General features: G+C 37.4%; 1 protein-coding gene across 1 annotated transcript; it reads right to left on the bottom strand.

Annotated features, from left to right (window-relative positions):
* On the bottom strand, nucleotides 1–4,623 carry LOC140016441 (uncharacterized). The gene is made up of 8 exons (XM_072069960.1): nucleotides 4,551–4,623; nucleotides 3,622–4,006; nucleotides 2,711–3,016; nucleotides 1,985–2,599; nucleotides 1,675–1,883; nucleotides 1,399–1,618; nucleotides 511–997; nucleotides 1–462 (listed from the first exon to the last, which is right to left on the bottom strand). Exons 1-8 carry the CDS (start codon nucleotides 4,621–4,623, stop codon nucleotides 1–3), a joined length of 2,757 nt encoding a protein of 918 aa, XP_071926061.1.
* Between the last annotated feature and the right edge of the window lie 17,392 nt (nucleotides 4,624–22,015).

The raw sequence follows: 22,015 nt of genomic DNA, 5'->3' as shown, positions 1-22,015 counted from the left end.
CTAACAATTTTCCGGCGGGATCTCCAAAGCACACTTTGCAGGATTCAGTTTCAAGTCGTATTTCCTCAATCTTTCGAATAATTTCTTTAAATCAACCAGATGATCCTCAGTCTTCTTGGATTTAATGATAATATCATCTACGTAAACCTCCATCTCCTTGTGAATCATGTCATGGAACAAAGTGGTCATAGCCCGTTGATAGGTAGCTCCAGCATTCTTCAATCCGAACGGCATTACCCGATAGCAGAAGGTTCCCCACGGAGTAATGAAAACAGTTTTCTCTCTATCTTCGTCTGCCACTAAGATTTGGTGATACCCGGCGAAACAGTCAGCGAAAGATTCAATTTCATGCCCCGCAGTGTTGTCTAAAAGAATATGAATATTTGGCGATGGAAAATCATCCTTCGGACTAGCTTTATTGAGATCCCTGTAATCAACGCATACTCGTACTTCTTCACTTTTCTTCGGAACAGGTACGGGATTTGAAAGTCAAATGGGATAATGAGACACCATAATGATTCTGGCATTGAGCTGCTTCTCGATCTGCTCCTTGATTTTGAGACTCATATCAGGCTTAAATTTGCGCGGTTTCTGCTTTATTGGTAAAAAATTCGGATCGGTCGGTAATCTGTGAACCACTATGTCTGTTGAAATTCCAGGCATATCATCATACGACCATGCAAATACATCTTGAAACATGGTTAAGAATTTAATCATCTCTTTTCTTTGTCCCTTATTCAAGTGCACACTGATTTTGATTTTCTTAACCTCCGTCTTAGTGCCAATGTTAATGATTTCTGTCTCTTCTAAGTTCGGTTTGGGTTTCTCTTCATATTGTTCAAGAATCTTTGAAAAAGACTCAGATTCTTCCTCGCTATCACTCTCGTTTTGAATTTCAGATTCCAGAATATCAAATTCATGAGAGATATCGAGTAGACGATCATTGAATTCCAAAATAGTGATATCCGAAGGGTCAAACGATTTTATTTTTGGCCATCTGAAAATAAAATAAACATGCACAATAAACAAGTCAAATAATAAATATGGACGAAATCTTCTATTTCATTGAATTTAAAGAAGTCGACAGACATTGAAATAAAAATGAAAACTTTGCGAACTGAAATATCATTTAAAACAAACACATTCCTAATAGAACTGTGCAGTGGGAACGGATTTCATTTAATCAAAATGCGTATTAACATGATACTGAGATGAAGTAAATAACTAAAAACAAAGTAACTTTTGTCATTGATTTCGGCCAAAACAACCCCCTAAATTTACCGAAACTCCCTTCAAGATGGAAGGTAGTTTGCAGTCCAATTTTGTATGGCTCCTTCAGGGATAGTCGGGAACTCCATTTCTTCTAGTGGCTCGTCCTCACAGGTGGCTCCGACGAACAACTGAGATAGGTCCATTTCAATCTCTTCGATCGGGCTCTCTTCATCCAGTTCTGACAGGATTACTCCAGATGACCGAGGAAAGGTGTAGCGCAACGGTGGGATACTCATAGCGATCTGTTTTCCTTCCTTCTCTGCCTTCTTGCGAGCTTGCATCTCCTTTTTGTCCCTGGCAGTGGGTTGGAATCCCAGTCCAAACGTGTCTTTCTTCCCAAAAATCTCTATAGGTTCCAGGATGCCTTGCAAGTTTTGCCCTAAACCTTTGCCTAGCTTGTACCCCCTCTTATCATTTTCTTGGCCATCATAACACTGGCTTCAGGTGCATCTATTCCGCAAATCCATCCGACTGACACGATATCGACCACACGATGATCAGAAGTAAGAACTTTTCTGCTACTTTCTCCATTCGAACCAGAATTGACAATCATGGTGCAATCATCCTCGGCGAACACAGTGATAAGTTGATCATTGATAATGAACTTCACCCTTTGATGAAGGGAAGATGGGATGGCACTAGCAGTATGGATCCAAGGTCTTCCAAGTAGAACGTTATACACGCTTGAAAAGTCTATGACTTGGCAATTCACTTGAATTGGGCAGGCCCTATCTCCAACACCAAATCGACTTCGCCCATAGGCTCCCTTTTGGCTCCATCAAATCCTCTTATTATAGTTGCAGATATTCGCAATCTAGCATCCGAAAGTCCCAATTTTATGAGAGTATTCCTCGGGCAGATATTCAAGGCAGATCCGTTGTCTATCAAGACTCTAGGCAGTAATTTTCCATTGCAACGTACTGAGATATACAGTGCCTTGTTATGTCCGATTCCTTCTGAGGTCAAATCTTCATCAGAAAAAGTTATATAGTTGGCAGCCAGCACGTTTTCCATGACGTGAGCAAACTTGTCAACTGGGATATTTTTCGATACTTGTGCTTCCTTCAGGACCTTAAGCAGCGTATCTCTATGTACTTCAGATGTTAAAAGCAAATCGAGAATAGACACTTGCGCAGGCATTTTGTCCAACTGTCCCACGACATTAAACTCGCTCCTTTTCAGTAACTTAAGAAATGCTAATGCCTCTTTCTCAGTCACAGAGGGCTTGGATGGCATCAGATTCTCCTTCACAATCTCTTCAAATTTTGCAACTGTAACCCCTTCCTCCTTTGATACCTCAACATCTTCAATCAATAAAGCAGGTTCACTATAATCCCATGGTACTTCTTGCAAGTTATACACAGGCGATTGTTCAGGGAATTCAAGCACCACAGGTTCTGGCAGGTCCAAAATGAAAGGTTCTCCATCATTTTTTTACATCCCTTCTTCAAGTACAAAAGGTTTCTCAATTATTCCAATTACTTCATTCTCATCTACAATATATTGGCCAGGTTCCTCGAATTGCTCCTCAGTGGTAATAGCCCCTACAGTTCCTTTATGCTCAGGAAGAGGGTTATTGCTGACATTTGGTCCTGATTCACCCCTTCTCCTCAAAACTATATCCCCGGCATCAATCATGTCTTGAATCTTATACTTTAACGCCCAACAATTAATAGTAGAGTGGCCGGGGCTACCAGAGTGATAAGCACAGATGACTTGGGGATCATAACCAGCAGGGACACCCCTAGGGTAGGTGTTAGGAGGTACAACGCAAATTTTACCAGCAGCCTTAAGTTGTTGGTATAATTGGTCGAGGGGTCGGTCCAAATTGGTGAAGGTTCGGTATTGATTTCGGTTTGAAATTTCACTGGCTTGAGGATAGTTATAGATTTGATTGTTTGGTGGAGTGGGTCTTGGATTATATGGAGGTTGGGGTCGATTTTGAAAATTTGGTTGAGAAATTTGCAAGGGTGGTGCGGGTACATTTGTGTAATTGGATCGAGGTCGAGGATGGTTAATGATAGTATGGTAGACAGGACGGGAGTTTGGGTAGTATGTATAGGGTGATAAGCAAGTGGGGCGATTCGAAAATCTAGGTCGGGTCGAGGGGCCCTGATCCCAAACAAAAGCAGTTTTCCCTTCCTTTTTCTTAAACTGAGACTTTTTTCCACTGTTATTCTGGCCTTGCAGAGCTTCTAATTGCATTTTCAACGTTGACACATTAACAATTTTTCCGGCCTTCATAAATTCATCAAATTCTTCCAATTTATTGACAATGGCCGCAAATGAACATCCAGTCATACGAAAGATCTCCTCCAAAAATATGGCGGGTCATGAGCTTTAATGAACGTATGGACGATTTCTTCCTCGGTCATGGGAGGTTCCACTTTGGCAGCCAGCTTTCTCCAACGTTTGGCATATGTCTTGTGGTCTTCCGATGGCTTTCTCTTGGTACCCTCAAGCGTGGTTCTCGTTGGTGCCAACTCACAGTTGTATTCATATTGCCTTACGAATGCTGTAGACAGGTCCAACCAAGTTCTCATTTCTTCGGGCTTCAGATTAGAATACCAATCCAGCGCATCACCTTCTAAGCTTTCAGGGAACAGACGCACAGGCAGGTTTTCGTCATCTACTGGCTTCCCTAATTTGTTTGCAAACATGCGGAGATGCGTTTTCGGATTGCCAGTGCCATTATACTTGGTGAACTTAGGAGCGCTTTGAAACCCATAGGCAACTGCATGTCAGGAAAAAGACAAAGTTCGTCGTAATTCAATCCTCCATGCTTGTTCAATCCTTGACTCTTTTTCATGAATTCGTCGAATCGGTCCAGTCTCTTCAATAGATTTTTATCAATTGGAGTAGAGGGTTCACCAACTTTCGCCTTTGCTTGAAAAGCGGCGTCCAACATGAACGGCTCTGGGATAGGGTGATGAGGTCTTTGAGGTTCAGATGGAATGTTAAGGTTGATTTGTGGGTAATTTTGAGGAATTTGGTGGCTAATTGGGTTGGCAAAAACGTTGTTTGGGTAGGTATGTGGTAGACTGGGGATGGGATAAGTGAAGGTGCCTCCGGGTGGACTTGTGAAAGGTGGTACGAACATTGTTTGATTGTGTGACATATGAGGTGGCGGGTTCACCAAATCTTGTTGATTATCGTCAATAGGTGTATGTTCATTTTGGACGCCGCTAGTATTGTTCGATACCAATTGATCGATTATACGCCTTTGGGATGCCATTTCTGCACTCAACTCATTAAATCGGGTCAGCATTTCACTTAACTGGTGCCCAGATTTGCAGCGTCTGAAGATGGAATTAACGCAGACCTCTCTGATGATTCTGGATGAGTACTCATGTTTTCGTGATTTCTCAAGGCTCGACTGCGAGACCGCGTAATGATGGGGCTTCTACGGGTAGCTATGTTTGCAATTACCTGAAAATTTTGAAAGGAATTGCTTTTAGATTTAGCCCTCGCTTAACCTTTCCAACAAAAATAAAATAAAGCAAAAGACAAGAGTTAGTAAATATCCAAAAAAAATCGGATGCATGTCCTATGGGAGAATCCTTTTTGTGCCAAGGGTAGGTCTAGCATGATGCAACACCTTCAAAATGGGACCCGTTACACAAACCTGTTTTTTACAACAATTTTGTACGAGTGCAAAGAAAATATCGATTTCATTGATAAATTTGTCAATATATTTACATCATGTCACGAAGGCGGTTCCACACAAGGTTGCCAAAATTTCTGAGCCTATCTAATACAGAATCTCTAGTTTCTCTAGCATATGGAATTCTAACACGTTCAGCTTGATCATACAATTCCCCGCATTTCCTTTTCAACTCTTGACGCTTCTCTCGCTCATCCTCGTACAATTGCTTGTTTTGTTCTGCTATTTCTTTGTGTGTCTCGACAGACTTACTTAACTGCAAAATTTCCCTGTCCTTTGCTTCGATGATGGCTTTCAACTTTTTGACCTCCTCGGCGGGTTCATCTTGTTGCCCTTGTGCAGTGGATCTTCTTACCCAGTCCTCGTATTGTGGAGTCGTCAAACCCTTCTGCTTGAGTTTCATGACGTAACTAAAACACTCGTCATCAGATAGTGTCACCCATGCCTCAATAATCTGCTTTTTCATAGGGATGTCGCTTGGGCACGTTCCCCTATTGAAAATAACGGTAAGTTTACTCATATCAAATGCAGGCGGCACTTCTTGGGTACGTCCTAACTGTCTGAGAAACCTCTTCGGGGTGTATGCAGCGATTCCTTGGGTACCCAGTAAGAGAACAAATTCTGATACTTTAGTGCGAAGTATTGGCCTAAAGCAATTCGTCCAGTCTAGCACCCACCTAATGTCTTGATCCGACAGCATCTCTAAGTATTTGACACATTCAAACGCATTGCTCGGCAGACCCTCTTCGTTGACTCGCTTATGGTGCGTGATTATCCAGTTGTACCCAACCACTAGAAGACCTTCGGGAACGGACGCTTTTCTCTTAAAATGCTCTAGGGCCCAGATATGCAAAATTACATTGGCACCGTAAAAGAATTTTTCCCCTTTCTGGCAGTTGGTACAATCTAGAAAAATGTCCGCAAGGATAGTCGGAATTATGGTGCATTGTTTATTTTGGATTCCTAAAAAGAGGTCCTGTATAACCTTTGCTACTTTGAAAGCTATTTTCTGATCTTTTCTTGGGAAGAAGTAGACTCCAGCCATAACCATTCCATACACCAAGGGCCTTCTGCGCTCCCATATGTCTTTGGATGTGAATGAAAAATCCTCCCTATATCTCTCGAACCCATTTCGTAATGCAAAACGCTCAAACAAAATGTTCATGGCAATGCCCTGGTTCGACCCTCGTAATACCGACTCTTTCAACCCTATGATCTTGTAAAATTCTGTTTTGTCTGAAATGGACGGGAAAATCAAGGCGGTTCCACGCAAGGGTAAATTGAGGAGGCCAGCTATTTCTTCAAGTGTCACTGTCATGTGTTTGTTACCTATTCTAAAGGCCGAACACTCTGAGTCCCAAAGATGTACTAAAGCCTCTACTAAATAGCCGTTGGGCTTGATCTCCTTAAGGTCTCCAATTGATCCTAAATATTGAGCTACTTGATGCAATTCACTGGACAGCATAAAGACAGGCCATCTTTAAACCTCAGTCGATGGTATCAACAACTGATAAATTCGGCGCGGGCAATCCATCTAAAAACAGAAGAGGCGGGTTGTCAATTACCTTACCTACGAGTCTCATTCTCCGGTTAGCAAGAATTTAAACATGCAATCCCTCGAAGGGTTACGTACCCACGGGAAAATCAAGGTAGGCTTAATCCTAGTGACGGGATTCCCTAAATGGCATTCCCTCTACAGCTCATGCATGATGCCAATTTATCAAAGCGAATAAGTATGCAGTACACAAATGAAACGTGACCTATAGGAACCCCTTTTTTGTACGTCGGGGTGAGTCTAAAATGAAATGTATTTATGTTGCAATGCGAAACATTAAATTTAAACGTGTCACATCAGATAGGGTAGGCTCCTAGAGAGTACCATGCCAGAACTCTTATTTTCTAGGGCTTATGAATGCAATGGAGACAAAACTCAAAAAAAGTTAGTTCAATCAGATAAATACACATAACACATTGTAGTAAAACAATACAAATAGATAAAGCAAAAAAAGGAATAAGAGGGGTTGGATCCCTCCCCTCGTGAATAGTGTCCCTAATAGGGTAAGACAAACTCTACCCTAGGTAAACTATCATGGATGTATGAGGTATTGGCTCACTAATGCATCTAGACTCGATAGGTTTTAGGCCCCCGAGTCTTCAGACTTAGAAACCAAAGGTCATCAATCCCAAGGTTCTTTGTCGGTGGCTCGAGCGATTCCCCAGACACTGCTACGCACACATCGTGTCACGGCTACATGTCATGAGTGAATCTATCAAAAATCCTCAACCTTCGATTAAAAGCTAAAGGCTATCAACCCAAAGCTTAAAATGGAAGATTGAGTGACCCTTCGGATCATGCTACGCACACATCGTGTCGCAATCACACGTCCAAATGAGTCCCCTAATCCTAATAAGGAGGAGTGGCGTGACAAGCCACTAAAAGAAAAATAAATGAGGGACAAAAAAATAAAGCGTATGCACGTATGCTAGTGCTTCGTTTGGAGGGGAGGGATCGAGAACCAACGTGAGGTTCTAGGGTAATGTCCCCCCACCCAAATGCAATGCAAAACGCGGGATCACACAAATGAAACCATCCATCCATCAAATCAATCGTACGCCAATTAGTGAAGGAGTGAGTTGATACGCGCGAAAATGCAACAAATCTTAAAAAGGAAAAATGCAACTCTAAACATCCAAATGCGATACATGAAAAGGGTAGAAAAGGAAAAGAATAACTAAATCAAGTGCTCGGACCAACTTAGGAGCTCCCCAGTGGAGTCGCCAACTGTCGCGCCCCATTTTTTTTAAAAAAAATAAATAAAGAAAAGAAAAAGTGGTTTAAAATCATAATGTGTAGTGTGTGTGAAATATGTGAAGTGTGCGAGTGTGAGAAATAAAGGAAAAGGCCATGGGACTTTTAGATGTGACGGTTTGGCCAAAATGATAATCTAAAAAGGTTTTGGTAAAAAATGTAGGAGTCGCCACTTAGTATTAAGTTAGAGGGTACCAAGTCACCCAAAAAGTAGTTTTTGAAAAAATGAAATAAAAACCTTTTTAGATGACTCCTAACCTACGAAAATCAGAGAGATGAGTTCGGGGGTCACGGTTGATAAAAGGGAAGGCAAAGACAAAGTCTAAGGCACCCTTTTACTCTAGCCTAAACTAGTTGCATGATTTAGTCACAATTTTCCTTAATTTCTAACCAAAAGATGTATTGCATTTGGATGCGTTTAATATGAATGCAAACCTAAGTCTAATGATTGGTGCGAATGGAACAAAATGTCTCTTTTGAGGCTCGATTGGTCCTAATCACATTAATTGTGATAGCCAAAAATAAATCCTCAAAAAGGTCACGAATAATGCCAATGACATAAAAATGAGTCGAATGAATGTATGCAATGTGAAAACATGAGCTTGTTTGAAGTGAAAAAAGTAATACGAGATAATAGTGTATAAAGTGGGGTGTGCAAATGGACGTGTAAAGTAAGGTGGGTAAAGTGACAGTGTGCAAGGTGAGAATTTATAAGGTGGTGGTGTGTGAAGTGTAGAGTGAGGGTGTCAAATGATAGTAGGTAAAGTGTATAAAGTGATAATATGTAGAAAGTCAAAGTGTGTGAAGTGATGGTGGTCGAAAGTGGTAGTGTGTCTATGATAATACGAAATGCATGAGTCCTAAAGGAATGCAAAGCAAGACGGGTACGGGGAGACCCTAAAGTGGTGACTTTTGATTTTCCTTTTGGTTAGAAAAAGAATGAGCGTGCTAAGGCTATATGTAGCCACACTCGTCCATCCCCCTTACCAGAAGGGTAACTCCTTAACCTATGCAAGTAAATGAGCAAGTCTAAAATGAGAATGCAGCCCTAAATGTGTAGGGAAAAGGGTTAGGGGAGCCTGTAAAAATGTAAAGTACTAAAAGGAAAAATGAATGAAATGTAGTGAAGGCATGCAAGTATGTACTAGCGAGGGACGGTCCTATTGGGTCTAGCATTGGACTAGCCCTTTATTAACGCTCTCTCACAAGCATTGGACTTGTGAGCTCGAGGTGAAGATCATGACTAGCATTGGACTAGCCACGGTAACGTGCATTCCATCCACATAATCAGATATAATACTAAAGCAAATAGACATGTAAAGCATATAGTTTCACATAGCACGTAGCACATAAGCATGTTTATCTAGATGCAGAAGTCTAGGGAAAGCAATTGAACACATAGGCATATAGGCATACACAAGCACATAGCACACAAGCCCTATCTATTACACTTGGGGATGCCTACTACAATCTAAGGGGGGAGAGGAATAAGAAAACAAATAAATAAACTCCTAACTATTACAACTTTGGCATTCAAGTACCTTTCAAATGATTGAAATAAATACACAAAACTAAAGCCAATAAAACGAATAAATAAATAATAAAAAACATTCAAGAGGCATGCAATTACACACAAAAAGTCACATAGGAGCACGTAAGGAGATTTAAAATAACACGAGAATATACCTCCCTTGACGTAGTAACTAATTGGGGTGTGGATTTGCCCTATTTAACTCCAAAATTAACAAGAATCATCAAGGCACCAATTTAATTAATACATAATTCATAAAAATGGAAATAAGCATGAAATCAATCAATTGAAGCATTCAAATAGAGAGTAATTCATAATTAAGAAGGAAAAGCTACTTCTACTTAAGACAACAATTTTGTCATGGATCTAATTGCAAAAATAAGAAAGTTTTATGGGGTCAATTAGTAATTATCATAAAGATCAGTGGCCAAAATTGAAGAAAAATAAAGTTTAGGGACCTATTTGCAATTAAGTTAGAGACCTGATTGAAAGAAATTAAAAGTTTTTAGAGCCGTAACATAATTAATGAAAAGTAAAGGGATCATTATGCAACACATTTTCTGGTTTTTTGGTGAATCAGGCCATTAGGCCGTTTTATTTCTTTTCTTGGGCCAAAAAACCTCTAAGCCTGATGAAAAACCCAGAGAAAATGTACGGGCCAGACCATAATCTTATCCAAACAAAACCAGTCAAAAGGGGTGGGCTTTCACCTCCTAAGCCCAATCAAAAAAACCAAGTAGATTAGACCAAACCCATTTACAAAGCCAACCAGATTCTTAACATTAACATGCCCCAAAAGCCCCAAGAAGATATTAACCCAAGCCTATAATCTATTTTACTAATCCAAGAAGGTAATGAATCTAAGCAAAAAAATGTTGGGCCTTAATCATGCACTAAATCCCAAGATTAATATACACAACAAGTCACGTATCACAATCAGAAGAAGATTAAAATTTTAAAAGGGCAAGATTGGTTCAATGTGAAAAGTATCTGGGCCATAGTGAAATTAATTAAAAAAATTAAGGGTCAAAATGAAATTTTTAAAAGTTTCCATGCATCCTGTTCGATGGTCTCTGCAATTCATTCTTTCCTTCTGCAACTCTTGCTGGGTTATCATTTCAGGCGGGAAACCGACCAACTATACAAGTCCAGAAAGCAATAATAAAATAATAATAATAATAATAATAATATCCCCAACAGCATCCAGATCCCATTTATTTCAAACGCCACATTTAAACATAAGCAAACATGGGAAATTTTCATCTCACAGCAAGAAAGAGAAAGTGACGGCAGTGACCAAGAAACCAAAAGCACAGCCCAACACCGAATAAAAATGAAAGGATCTAAGTCATCAATTTAGGATGGTACCTGATGAAGCTTTTAGGACCAGATTTGAGCGGGAAAAACTCCGATGGAAGCAGATCTGACGGAGCTCTATACCAGGTTGCGGGTTGAGCCGCTTGTGTTAGAAGCTGCAACTTTGGATCCGGATTCGAATAACTTACGGTCGTCTTTTCCACCGAGTCTCTGAACATAATTCGGTCCCCTCACGTCGTAGATTAAGCAGAAATCAAAATTTTCTTAAACCGAGCTAAAATGGAGGAGATATTTGAGTCAAAAGATGGCTGAAAATCAGCTCTCTTTTTTTTTTTTTGCGAAAATTTTCTGCAAATTTTCTCTCTTTCTCTCTCTCTTTTTTCTTCTTTCTTTCTGTTTTTCTCTCTCCGTTCCTTGTTCCGCCGCCCCTCCTCTTTCTTGGTTGCCTTTTACTCTTTTATAGCTATAAAATCCCCCCACAACCTAGAACTAAAGGAGCAGATTGGAGCTGCATTTTTCTTTCAATTTTTTTGAGCCATCCGATGGCCTTTGTTTTGGAGAAATCTTGATAGAGATCAAAGGGGTGAGCTGGCAAATGGTTGGGGAGAAGAAAAAAACAAAAACGAGTGGATTTGGAGGCCAAAAATGGCCTCTGCCAAATTTCTGCTGCCATCCCCGTTCATGGCTTCGTACCTGGTACGAAGCCATGAAGATGAAGCGCGCGTGCAACGCCCGCGGGCGTGGCAAATTTTTTTTTTTTTTCAAAAACTGATTTTGGTTCTTCTTCTTTTTTTTTCTTTTCAAAGAATTAATTAATAACAATAATAATAATAATGATAACAATAATAATTAAAAAATGATTTTCTTAATAAATGGAAATAAAATAAAATAAATAAAAATTTAAACAAAATCCACTAGAATGAAATAAATAAATAAATAAATAAATAACAACCAAAATTTTGGTGTCTACAGATAACAGTGAATATTAGGTAAGAGAAAGTGTGTGATTAGAAGTGCTAATAATAAGTTAGTGAATCATAAGTTAAAACATAAGTACAAGAGAGTTAAGGAAAATAGGCTTGAACCGACGTGCACTGTTTGTTACCGGTTGAGTACACCGTTTGACCAATACTTTCTTACCCTAATCTTTTGTTTTTATTTTAGCTAAACCTCCCTAAATTAACCCTTAAGTCAGCCACTATTATTGACTGAGGAAAAGGAAGAAAAGAAAACAAAAACAAAGAAAAGATCTTAAGTGACAAGTGTTGGCAATCTATGGAAGTTTGACCAAGACATTTTCCTTTCTTCTTATCTTTCCTTTTGGCTAAGTTTCCTTCATTCTCTTCTTGTGTTGGCTGAAATTTTGGGAGAGAAAACAAGAGAGTACTTGAGCGGTAATTCGGGGATGAATTGAACTTGAATTGTTTAGAGTACTCAAGTTTCTGTTAGTAGAGGTATATAAGCTGAAATTTTGCCAAAACTCGTACCCTTTAAAAGGTGAAAGTAGCGACCACTATAAATACTTTTTTCTCGTCTTTAAACCAAGTTGCGAACTTAAAAGTGTTAATCGCTTCTTTATCGAAACCAAACGAGCAAGCATGAATTTTCTAGAGTTTGATAAGTGAAATGAATACTACTTCAACGAGTTTCATTTATTTGCTTTTCTTTAAGCAAAACTCTTATATTTTGAACCCTAATTGCTTTCAAACTGTCCAATGATATTTTATCGCAGATTTGGACTCCAACCAAGGAGTTGACCTTAGACGTGGTTTTGAAAAGAAATAAATTGTTGGTAAGTGTTTCCAAGTGCATAATTGAGCTTGATATTTGAAAGAAATACTTGACTTGTTTTGACGGGCAAGGGTGTATTTTATTGCACTTGCCCTAATGTGATTTCTTACTATTTATTGTTTACTAGTTTGTGTTTGTGCTTAACTTGTAAGTACTGAGCGGTAGCATGTACCACACTCAATCCGAGTGGGAGGTGCCTCTCATCCCATCTCACTACTTTTATCCTCACCCTATTGGCTAGTCAGTCGAATCGAGCCAGTAAGAGCTTGGTCGAGGAGACTGGCGAACCATAGGTACTGTTTATTATTTATTATTTATTTATAATGCTTTGGACATGCTCCACTGGATTCGGTATATTCGAGTATTACCATTACTCTTATTTTGAATTTCGGGCCTCATAGGGAGCTGATTGGTAGATGAAAATTGATGTAAAGTAGAGATCTATGGTCATGGTTTTGCTACTTCAAACGTTGACGGAGTGTCAACGGGTTTGGATCAAGTAATGCGATGGGAATTTGGCTCTTGAGAGCATAGTTATTAAACCCGGCCCGGCCCGACGGTCGAACCGGTCAAACCGATGAACCGGCCATTGGACCGGGCCGGGTTTTAAATTGGATCGGTTAAGCAAGGAGACCGTTGACTAGTCAACGACCCGGTGGTCCGACCGCGGTTAAATCAGAAACCCGGCCGGTTTTGTTAACGAACTGGGTCTTGTCGAAAAATTTTATTACTTTTGTTGGAATTCGAACCTTAGACCTCTATCCAACACTACAACATACCTACCACCAGACTATTTCAAAGTATGATAGCAAAATAGCTTTATTATAATATATAAATGTTTTTTCAATTCAATCTTTTTTTTTCTCTAAAACAAATATATTGGAATCTTTTAATAAAAATTTATTACCCTATAGGTTATAAAATGGATTTCAAAAATAACATATTACATAATTCATTTTAAAGACAAATATTATTTTTAATAATTTTTTATACTTAAAATTCATAAATAAGCTAGATAATTACACTAAATATAGATAAAAATTTACACTTGAAGTTTGGTCTATTACTAAATAATTTTATATTTGATTGATTCTTATATGAATTAATTATTTTATAGCAAATTAAATTAAATGAGCTTTTGCTATGGCATTATTTATTACAATTTATATCATATATCTTATATAAAAAAGTATGAAATATAATATTTAAATATATTTAATGACCCACCAGTTCAACCACTCACCCACCGGTTGAACTAGTAATCCGTTGACCCACCTCTTTCGCCGGGTTCCTTCCCGGGTTGGGTTTAATAAATATGCTTGAGAGCCAACCGTATCCTTTTACCTGAAACTGTTGGATATCTAATGATTTGTTATTTGAATTGTTATTGCCCACTTTTATGAACTCTTATGCTCGCTACTTTGATATTTTAAGTTTTACATAATGACCAACTTGCTACTTGGGTCTGCATGAAGTTTTGGAACTTCACTGAGATTTGGCTCACTTTATTAGAATCTTTTGTTTTCCTTACAGGGGGTACGAGCGAGGGCGTGAGGCTGGTACAGGCTAGCATTGTCTAGTTTTTGAATTTTTACGATTGTACTCGCGCTAATGGTCGATTAGGGTTGAATGTATCTGGAATTAATGTTAAATATTTTAAGATATTTGGGAATGTATGAGCCTTGGAGTTTAACATAAGCATCAATGTGCATTTGAAGTTTGGAACTGTTATATTTTTTTCCTTTCGAAGTTGCAACTTATTTTCTTGAAGTGAGTGAGTGAGTCCTGACGAGAGTTGGGCAGGCGGTCCGTTAAACACTAGGGTACGCTCTAGGGGGAGGTGGGGTCGTCACAGTTTTGATTAGATCTCTGCTATATTTTGATGGAACTTGATTATCGGTCTGATCATAAGCCAAAACTTGGTTTGACATGTGAAGTCAATTTGAAAGAAGATTTGTTTGTTGACAATTGAGATATTTTTGAAATTTTTGATGAAGTTGAAATTTTTAATTTGCATGCCTTATCTAAAGAAATTAGAAGTGATAAATCGGTGAAAAACAAAGAATTTGTTGGTTTGATGAAGGAAGAAGAAAATTCTGATTTGGTATGTGAAGAAAAAAATTGTCGTTGAAAATTTTATTGGCTCGGACTCTCTTCAAGGTGATAAAAAAAATATTTGATTTGGTTGATAGGGATTTCATTGAAATTGGAAAATTTTTTCTAGAAGAAACTTAATTCATGGTATGAAATTTTTGGATGATTATGATAGTGGCTATGTTGAATTATTTGGTGATGATAATTTTGTCAAGAAAGCAACCTATGATTTTATATTCTTGAACACTTATGATGACTTTGGTGATGAATGTGTTAGTATGATTGAAAGCTTTAATCGAGAAGAAATTGTTTGCAAAATGTGCATCCACGGTCACTCGTGAAGATGAAACTGATGATAGGCAGCAAATTAGAGTTGTATATCGTATATTCCGCAACTGAATTTTCAATGGAGATTGTTGCTTGAGATGATGTTGGACTTGAATCAATGGAGAAGTACATGTTTTATATGGTAATTGTTAATGTAAGTGGTTTCTTACCCAACAAGTCTAGCAGGTTATAAAAACAACATTAGTTTAGAATATTTTCTTAAGAGAGTTCAGAAAAATCTATAAGGTTTTATTGTAGTATAGTTTTTTTCCACTATTTTGAAATATAATAATATTGTGAGTTATTTATTACTTCTCTCCCACATAAATATTTGAAAGATTATTTTATTTCTTTAATTATGTAACCCTGCACTAATCAATTATTATTAAAACCCTAAATTTGGGTACCACAAACAACCTGAATAAATATTGAGGTTGTTTAAAGATAGTTTAAATACTTTAAAACTATAATATTGGAGTGTTAATTTTTAATAAGATAACAAAAAATAAAAGATGGTTTTCTTAAAAATTCCTAAAATTACTTTACATTGATACTTATTTTTACTAATTTTTATAAGTACAATGGCATATTACAAGAATTTGAAACTTACGTGCACAACACATACAACAATTTTTGTAGTAATAACTACAATAAATTTAGATTATATGACTAAAGTTCTTCTTTTCTTCCACTACTTTATGTTTTTATTTATTAGTGGTTTGCTATCATACAATTATAACTTATTAAACAAAGAGGTGTTATCTAGCCTATGATCATGTTGTGTCAATATAAAGTGTTTTATTTAATAGTGAGAAACAATAATATACATACACTATATCAAATTTGAGACTAACTATGCAAAAGAAAAGAAATATATGATATATTATTACCATGAATAAATGAAATAAAAAAGAAAAAAGAAATTTAATTACAATTCTTATTATCCATTTAATGTGTTTCATTTTTATTTGCATTTCAATTTATGTTGAAACTCTTAATGTCACTATTTAAAAATTAGGAAAATATAATGATTCAAAATCAAAATATTGGAGACCAAAAATGCAAAGTTAAAGTTGTTGACTAATGGTATTTTGATATTGACCATTAGTTATTGTTCCATTTCTGTTAGTTATTCTAAATTTACCTAAAATCACAAACCTTGGGGACTATATTTGCTTTGACCGAAACATTAGGGACCAATTTGGCACACAAGCCAAACATTGGGCACCAAAACTATAATTCATTCTAAAAACTATACATAAGCTAAAGAAATAAAAAAAGATACACATCAATAGCATAAAATTGGCAGCAAAGCACTAATTAAAACATGTATGTGTTTACAGAACAAACAAATCCACCAGAAAAAAAAAACCCTAGATACCTAGTGAGAAAATCTAAATATTAGTACACATAATAATACTAATCTTCAGAAAACTTTAACACAGTTTTCCACGGATTTTTTTTATGTTATCTATCAAATTGAAATATAAACATTGTAGAAACAATCTTGACCGCATATGGGCGCCCCGCATCACACGCGGGAAGCAGCTGCCTAGTTCATTCTTCCGTACATAAGGCTAAAGGAGGGAAAAAAAAAAAACACGCACACGCGCACACACACGTTTTCTACTTTTTGTGTGCACATTTGATCTTTCCTCTGCCATATGTCGCAATTAATTCAAATTGAACTCATTGGACTAATGATTAATTGCTTGTGTCTAGGGTTGTAATTGAATCGAGTTGAATCAAGCTCGAGTATCACCATATTCGAGCTCAACTCAACATGCAAGAATGATGTTCAACCTCGAGCGAGTAGTATTATTGTAGCTCGAGCTCGATGCTTGCTCATAGAACTCGAGCTCGACTCGCATGAGCTCGAGCCAGTACTAGCTTTATCGAGTTCGAGTTAGAAATTTTTATTTTCTTGATAATTTTTTAGCGAAAAGACATTATTGTCCTTTAAAAATTTTTATATGACTTGAAACATTTCGTAAATTTAACAACTCTTTTGGATATAATGGTAATTTTATAATAATAATATATTAAAAATTAAAATTAAAAAACTCGATAAGGCTCGACGAGCCTTCGAGCATCGTTTCTGGATGCTCGAACTCGACTCGTCTGCCTTATCGAGCCACTCGAAACTCGACTCGAACTCAGGTTGACCAAGTTCGAATTAAGTTTTTGATCGAGCAGCTCGGTTCCATTACAACTCTACTTGTGTCCCTAATCCCTTTATATTCGTCATTCATTGAAAAGGGCCAAAATATAGAAGAAATAGTGAGGATGGTTCAATTATTTTATTGAAGGATGCTGCCCGTTTCCCAAGTTACCCCTCTGTTGGTGTTAGAAATTTTCCTATTTGGCTAAACTTTAACTAAAATAATTGAATTGTCTAAAAACAAAATTTAAGGGACTATGTGTGATTTAATTTAAAAAAAACAAATAACAAAATGGTTATTCACCCGTAACTAAACATGTATTTGAAGACATTAAAAGAAAAATAATTATTTTAGTGTATTCTCTTTGCTTTTCTAGTGAGTGTGGTCCCTAATCTTGTAATCAATTACCATTAACCATTTAGTCCTTTATCGTCATCAGAAGTGACAATATAGGATTTTTGAGTTTTGCAGAAAATTGTGAGTTAATCAAATGATCACGTGAATTGCAAGTGCACCGTTAACATAATAATACAAATGTAGGATTTGGTCCTAAGCCCTTGACCAATGTGGCCTTTTACTTATCATGGTAAACTAGTAAAAATATTTAATTACCGTATATATATACTTGCTCTAAGGCAAGTCAACGATATGTGTGTCTATATATATATATATATATATATATATATATATATATATATATATATATATATAACCAGAACAAATAATAAATTCTAAAATCACATTATATGCCTTTATTGTCAATAATTGTGAATAATTTATATAGTAATTTGTATCATGACCGATGTGGAACAGTGACAACCAAGACTTCAACCGCAACCCAATTGTGAACCATGCTTGGAAGCAATAGTTGAATGGAACACCACTAGCATTAGTGGATCCTAGAATAGCAGACTTTTGTGCAAAAGATGAAGTCATCATTCAGAGCATCTATATTGGCTTCCTCTGTGCTCAAGAAGACGCAGAGGAAAGGCCTAACATGGCCTGGGTAGTCCTCATCGTGCTCAACAGCCCTTCTCAAACCATGCCAACACCTCATCCAGCTGCATTCTATATCCATAGTTGGAGTGAGAAGTGGCCAAAAGACCCAATAGAGGCTTATAAAGGATATGTAGATGAGTCATCAGCTACTGAACTATATCCAAGATAGAGCAACAAATTAAACCAGAAAGATCTAGAGCTAGAAGTAGGAAAACTTAGGGTAAATTACACTAACTTTCCCACTAGCTTTTTGTAACATCCCGAATATTAGGAGGTTGTTTGTGAAGAAAATATTAAAGTATATTTCTTCGAGTTTGATTTAAAACCTTATTTTGTTTTAAAAGACTAGAAACCCTAATATTTTAGTCAAAAACCCTAGTTTACTTGTGACTAACCGGTTTTCTTTAATCTCTCACATTTTAATTGAAACCCTAATTTTAATCACTGGAATTGGAAAATTCCTCACGTTTTCTTAAAAATTTTCTTTTATTTGAAAATTATCATTTATTAAAGCCCTACTATCCAATTATTCCATAATAAGTGCAAATGAATCTAGAAAGTAGGGTTTTACACTTCGGTTTCAAGAATTGAGCAAAATTAGGGTTTTCGCGATTTTTCGCCGGATGAATTTTCGGTACTGGCCAAGGATCAATTTGATGATTAAAAGTGACTTTAAAGTGAGAAATAATATGTGAATAGGAGCAATGAGATAAGGTTAGTGAATGGGAAGTAAAAACCCTAGTACGTGTGTTTTTAAGAAAAACGGCGCGAACCGACGGGTCCCGCGCACTACCGGTTGAACGCACCACTTGACCACCACTTTCTTACCCTACAAGTTTATTGATATTTGAGCAAAATATTTCCTAATTTACAGCTAAGCTTGACCGAAATTTGTGGCTCAAATGCAAGGAAGGAAAGAGAAAATTTTTGTGGTTGAGGTTAAGCCAAGTGTTGGCCAAACTTGTGGTTAGAATTAATTCTTATCTTTCTACCTTCTTATAAGACCAACTTAGCTTAATCTCCTTCATTATTTTCTGCACCTTGGCCGAGTAAGGAGGGAGAGAAAGGGAGAGAAAGAGTTGCACCATTTTCTTCTTGATCTACACCAATCAAGTGCTAAAATCGAATTCTAAACCGATTGATTGTAAGTTTGGAAGCTTGGGAAGCTAAGGGAACCAAAAATTTCAAGAAATAGTGGAGGATCACTCTTGCAAGCCTGCTTTTTGAGGTATAAAAATCTGATCTATGGCTTTGATCCTTTTATTCTTGTTAAAAATGTTAAATAGTTCATGTTTTGGGTTTGATTACAAGTTATGTAAGTTGTTGTGGTGATTTTGGATGAAATAAGCAAATTAGGGTTTGACTATTTTCTGTTTAACTTGTTGTATGGTTTTAAATGTTGTAGATAAGGTTATATAAGGCTGTTTGGTGGTGATTAGAACCAGAAATTTGAGAAAATTCCATTAGAAACAAAAAAATTCCAGAATCTGGAAATTTTCCCCAACTTTCTGTCCGGTTTTGTAACCCTATGTTAGAGGCTGAATTGGCCTTAGGTCAAAACATGAAAGTTGTAGATAATGGTATTTTATAGGTTCCTATAAAATTTCAGCTCAATCGGAGCAACGTAGCTCGTGAAAAGACCAAAATACCCTCACTATTTTACGTTTTTCCCAGTAGTCCGTTTGGTCAGTTTATCCAGTTTATCACGTTTAGTCACAAGTATCTGTAATGATTTAGCTTTTTTCCAAAACATGAAAGTTGTAGTATTCTGACTTAGCTTTCAAACGCCTCAAAGAACACCTTAATCGGATCTAGGTACCCTGAGATATGACCATTCCAGTACAGTGTGGTTAAATAGCCGACTAGTTGGGTTTTGGTTCTGTAAATTGAGGATTTGACTAGGTTGCATTGGAAACTGGACTAAGTAATCTTCATGAACATCGTAGCCCTGTGTCTTAGCTTCGAAACGGCATAAGTTTCGTCTCAATCCGATAAGCGTAGCCTCAGATATGTTATTTCCGCAACCATACGTCAAATCTGTCTTGTGCTAGTTTACATTTCCGCACTTATTATCGCTTGAATTGTTGTGTTATGTGATTATGAGCCTATGGAACAGCTATTTACTTGAACCTGTAATATGTATGACTTTGGGATTGGCTGAGGAAAAATAATGAAGCCATAAATGGCTGGAAAATTAGGTAAACAAAAAGGGCATGCTGCCCGAATTTACGCTCAAAGGCTATAGAAATGCACTTGTGACTTGAGTCGAGTCGAGATGAATAGTACTTGAACCACCTAGGACTTTGACTATCTTGGTTCAAGAGTTATACGTTAAAACCTAGACAAACTTGTACCCTTGAGGGAAAGACATAGTGGCCAATGTAAACTTGTTCCCTTGTACTTTCAACTCAAGTGATATTTCCAAGTATATATATACTACAAAACCTTATGATTTGAAAAGCGAGGAAGTGTTTCCCGAATGACTTTCAAATGAATTTCAAGGGGTTGATTCTTAATGAACGAAACGTTTAAGTTTCGAATCTTACTAGTACTTCAAAGTTCTCAAACTGGATTTTTATCGCAGATCTGGACTCCAAGCCTGGAGTATAATTGAACGTGAATACGTGAAGCACTATATTTTGGTGAGTGCTTCCAAATACCGAATGGAACTTGATACTTGTACTTGATACATGACCAATATGATTACATGCCCCATGCGTGAATTGTTAGGGCAAGAGTGTACTTTATCGCACTTGCCCTTACATGATATATACTTGTTTATTGTTGCAATTGACTTGATATACTTGATTATGGTGCGCGCACTTCCTGGAATTCCAGAAACCCTGTGGCTAGTTAATCGAGTCGAGCCGGCAAGGGCCTGGTCGATTAGATAACGAACCCTGGGTCACTTGTAATGTCGAGTGGAGTGTTATCTCCTCGACTAAACGGTATACTCGAGTATTACCACCCGTGTTCTTGTGGATTTTGGGCCCAGTTGGGGGTTGACCGGTGGACGGAGAGGCGTTAAGTGGTGATCTACTGGATTGATTATTTACTTGAAAGTTGACGGAGTGTCAACTGTTACTTGATCAAGTTCTGGAATGCACTGGAAATTTGGCTCCTGAGAGCCTTCCGTATCCTTATACTTGAAAATGATTATTGCTTATCGGATTGTTGTTTTTCTTGAAAACCAAAAGCATTTTCCACTTGTTCATATGGGAAATTTGCTACTTTAAGTGTTGGTGTTCACTTTCATGAACTTGTTAAGTTCGCTATCTTTCGCCACGTTGATACGTGTACTCTTAATGTAGTCAATTTGTTATTTGGAACCTCACTGGGCTTTTAGCTCATTCCACGTTATTTGTTTTCCTTACAGGGGGTACGAGCGAGGCGTGACACATGTAAAGACTAGCGTAGTCTAGTTGTTTTGACTTTTGACTTGTGCTCGCGCTATTACTCGACTAGAATGACTTGTAATTGGGTTTGTATACGCTTTGAACTGGTTTGGGTATATCGAGGCTTTGTACCTTGAATTTTATCAATGTAAATTTATAAGCTTGAATTGTGGATGTTATTTATGGTTCATGGATGTATGTATGTGATACGAGTGTGTGAGTCCTGGCGAGAGTTGGGCAGGCGACCAGCCGAACCCTTCGGTACGCCTTAGGGGGAGGTGGGGTCGTCACACTTTTGCCAAGTCAAAAACGTCTCCTCTTAATTCTAGAATAGCGGGGACCTGCCTCTTATTTGTTAGATAATATCAAAAACTTCTCTTGTTGTTAATTAAGGGAAGAAAATTAATATATTTGGTAATAAATTGACTTCAATGTCCCAAAATGCCCTTATAGTGACATAAGTCAATATTTCTAAAAACTAAGAAAGAGGGTAGGGCTAGTTTTCTTTTCTTCAAATTTGTGCTTACCAAAAATTGATGACATCTAATTGGATTATAGCCATAAAAGTTGGCTATCCATCACCTTTGTTTGTCATTTTTTAAAATTAAGCGCTTGTGTTTCAACAGTAAATTCACAATACTTTTTTTCTGTATT

The sequence above is a fragment of the Coffea arabica genome, chromosome 11c (genome assembly GCF_036785885.1).
Source record: "Coffea arabica cultivar ET-39 chromosome 11c, Coffea Arabica ET-39 HiFi, whole genome shotgun sequence".
Classification (NCBI taxonomy): Eukaryota; Viridiplantae; Streptophyta; class Magnoliopsida; order Gentianales; family Rubiaceae; genus Coffea; species Coffea arabica.
Note: the sequence above shows the minus strand (reverse complement) of the source record. Positions and strands in the feature narration are given on the sequence as shown.

Bases quoted from the DNA above. Each gene is read 5' to 3' on its own strand.
- LOC140016441 (XM_072069960.1), bottom strand. From the start codon at position 4,623: ATGAGTACTCATCCAGAATCATCAGAGAGGTCTGCGTTAATTCCATCT. The intron at 1,619-1,674 runs GTACAAGCTAGG...TGGAACCTATAG, and splicing joins CAAGAAAATGATAAGAGGGG to AGATTTTTGGGAAGAAAGAC. The intron at 463-510 runs GTGTCTCATTAT...CCTGTTCCGAAG, and splicing joins TCAATGCCAGAATCATTATG to AAAAGTGAAGAAGTACGAGT.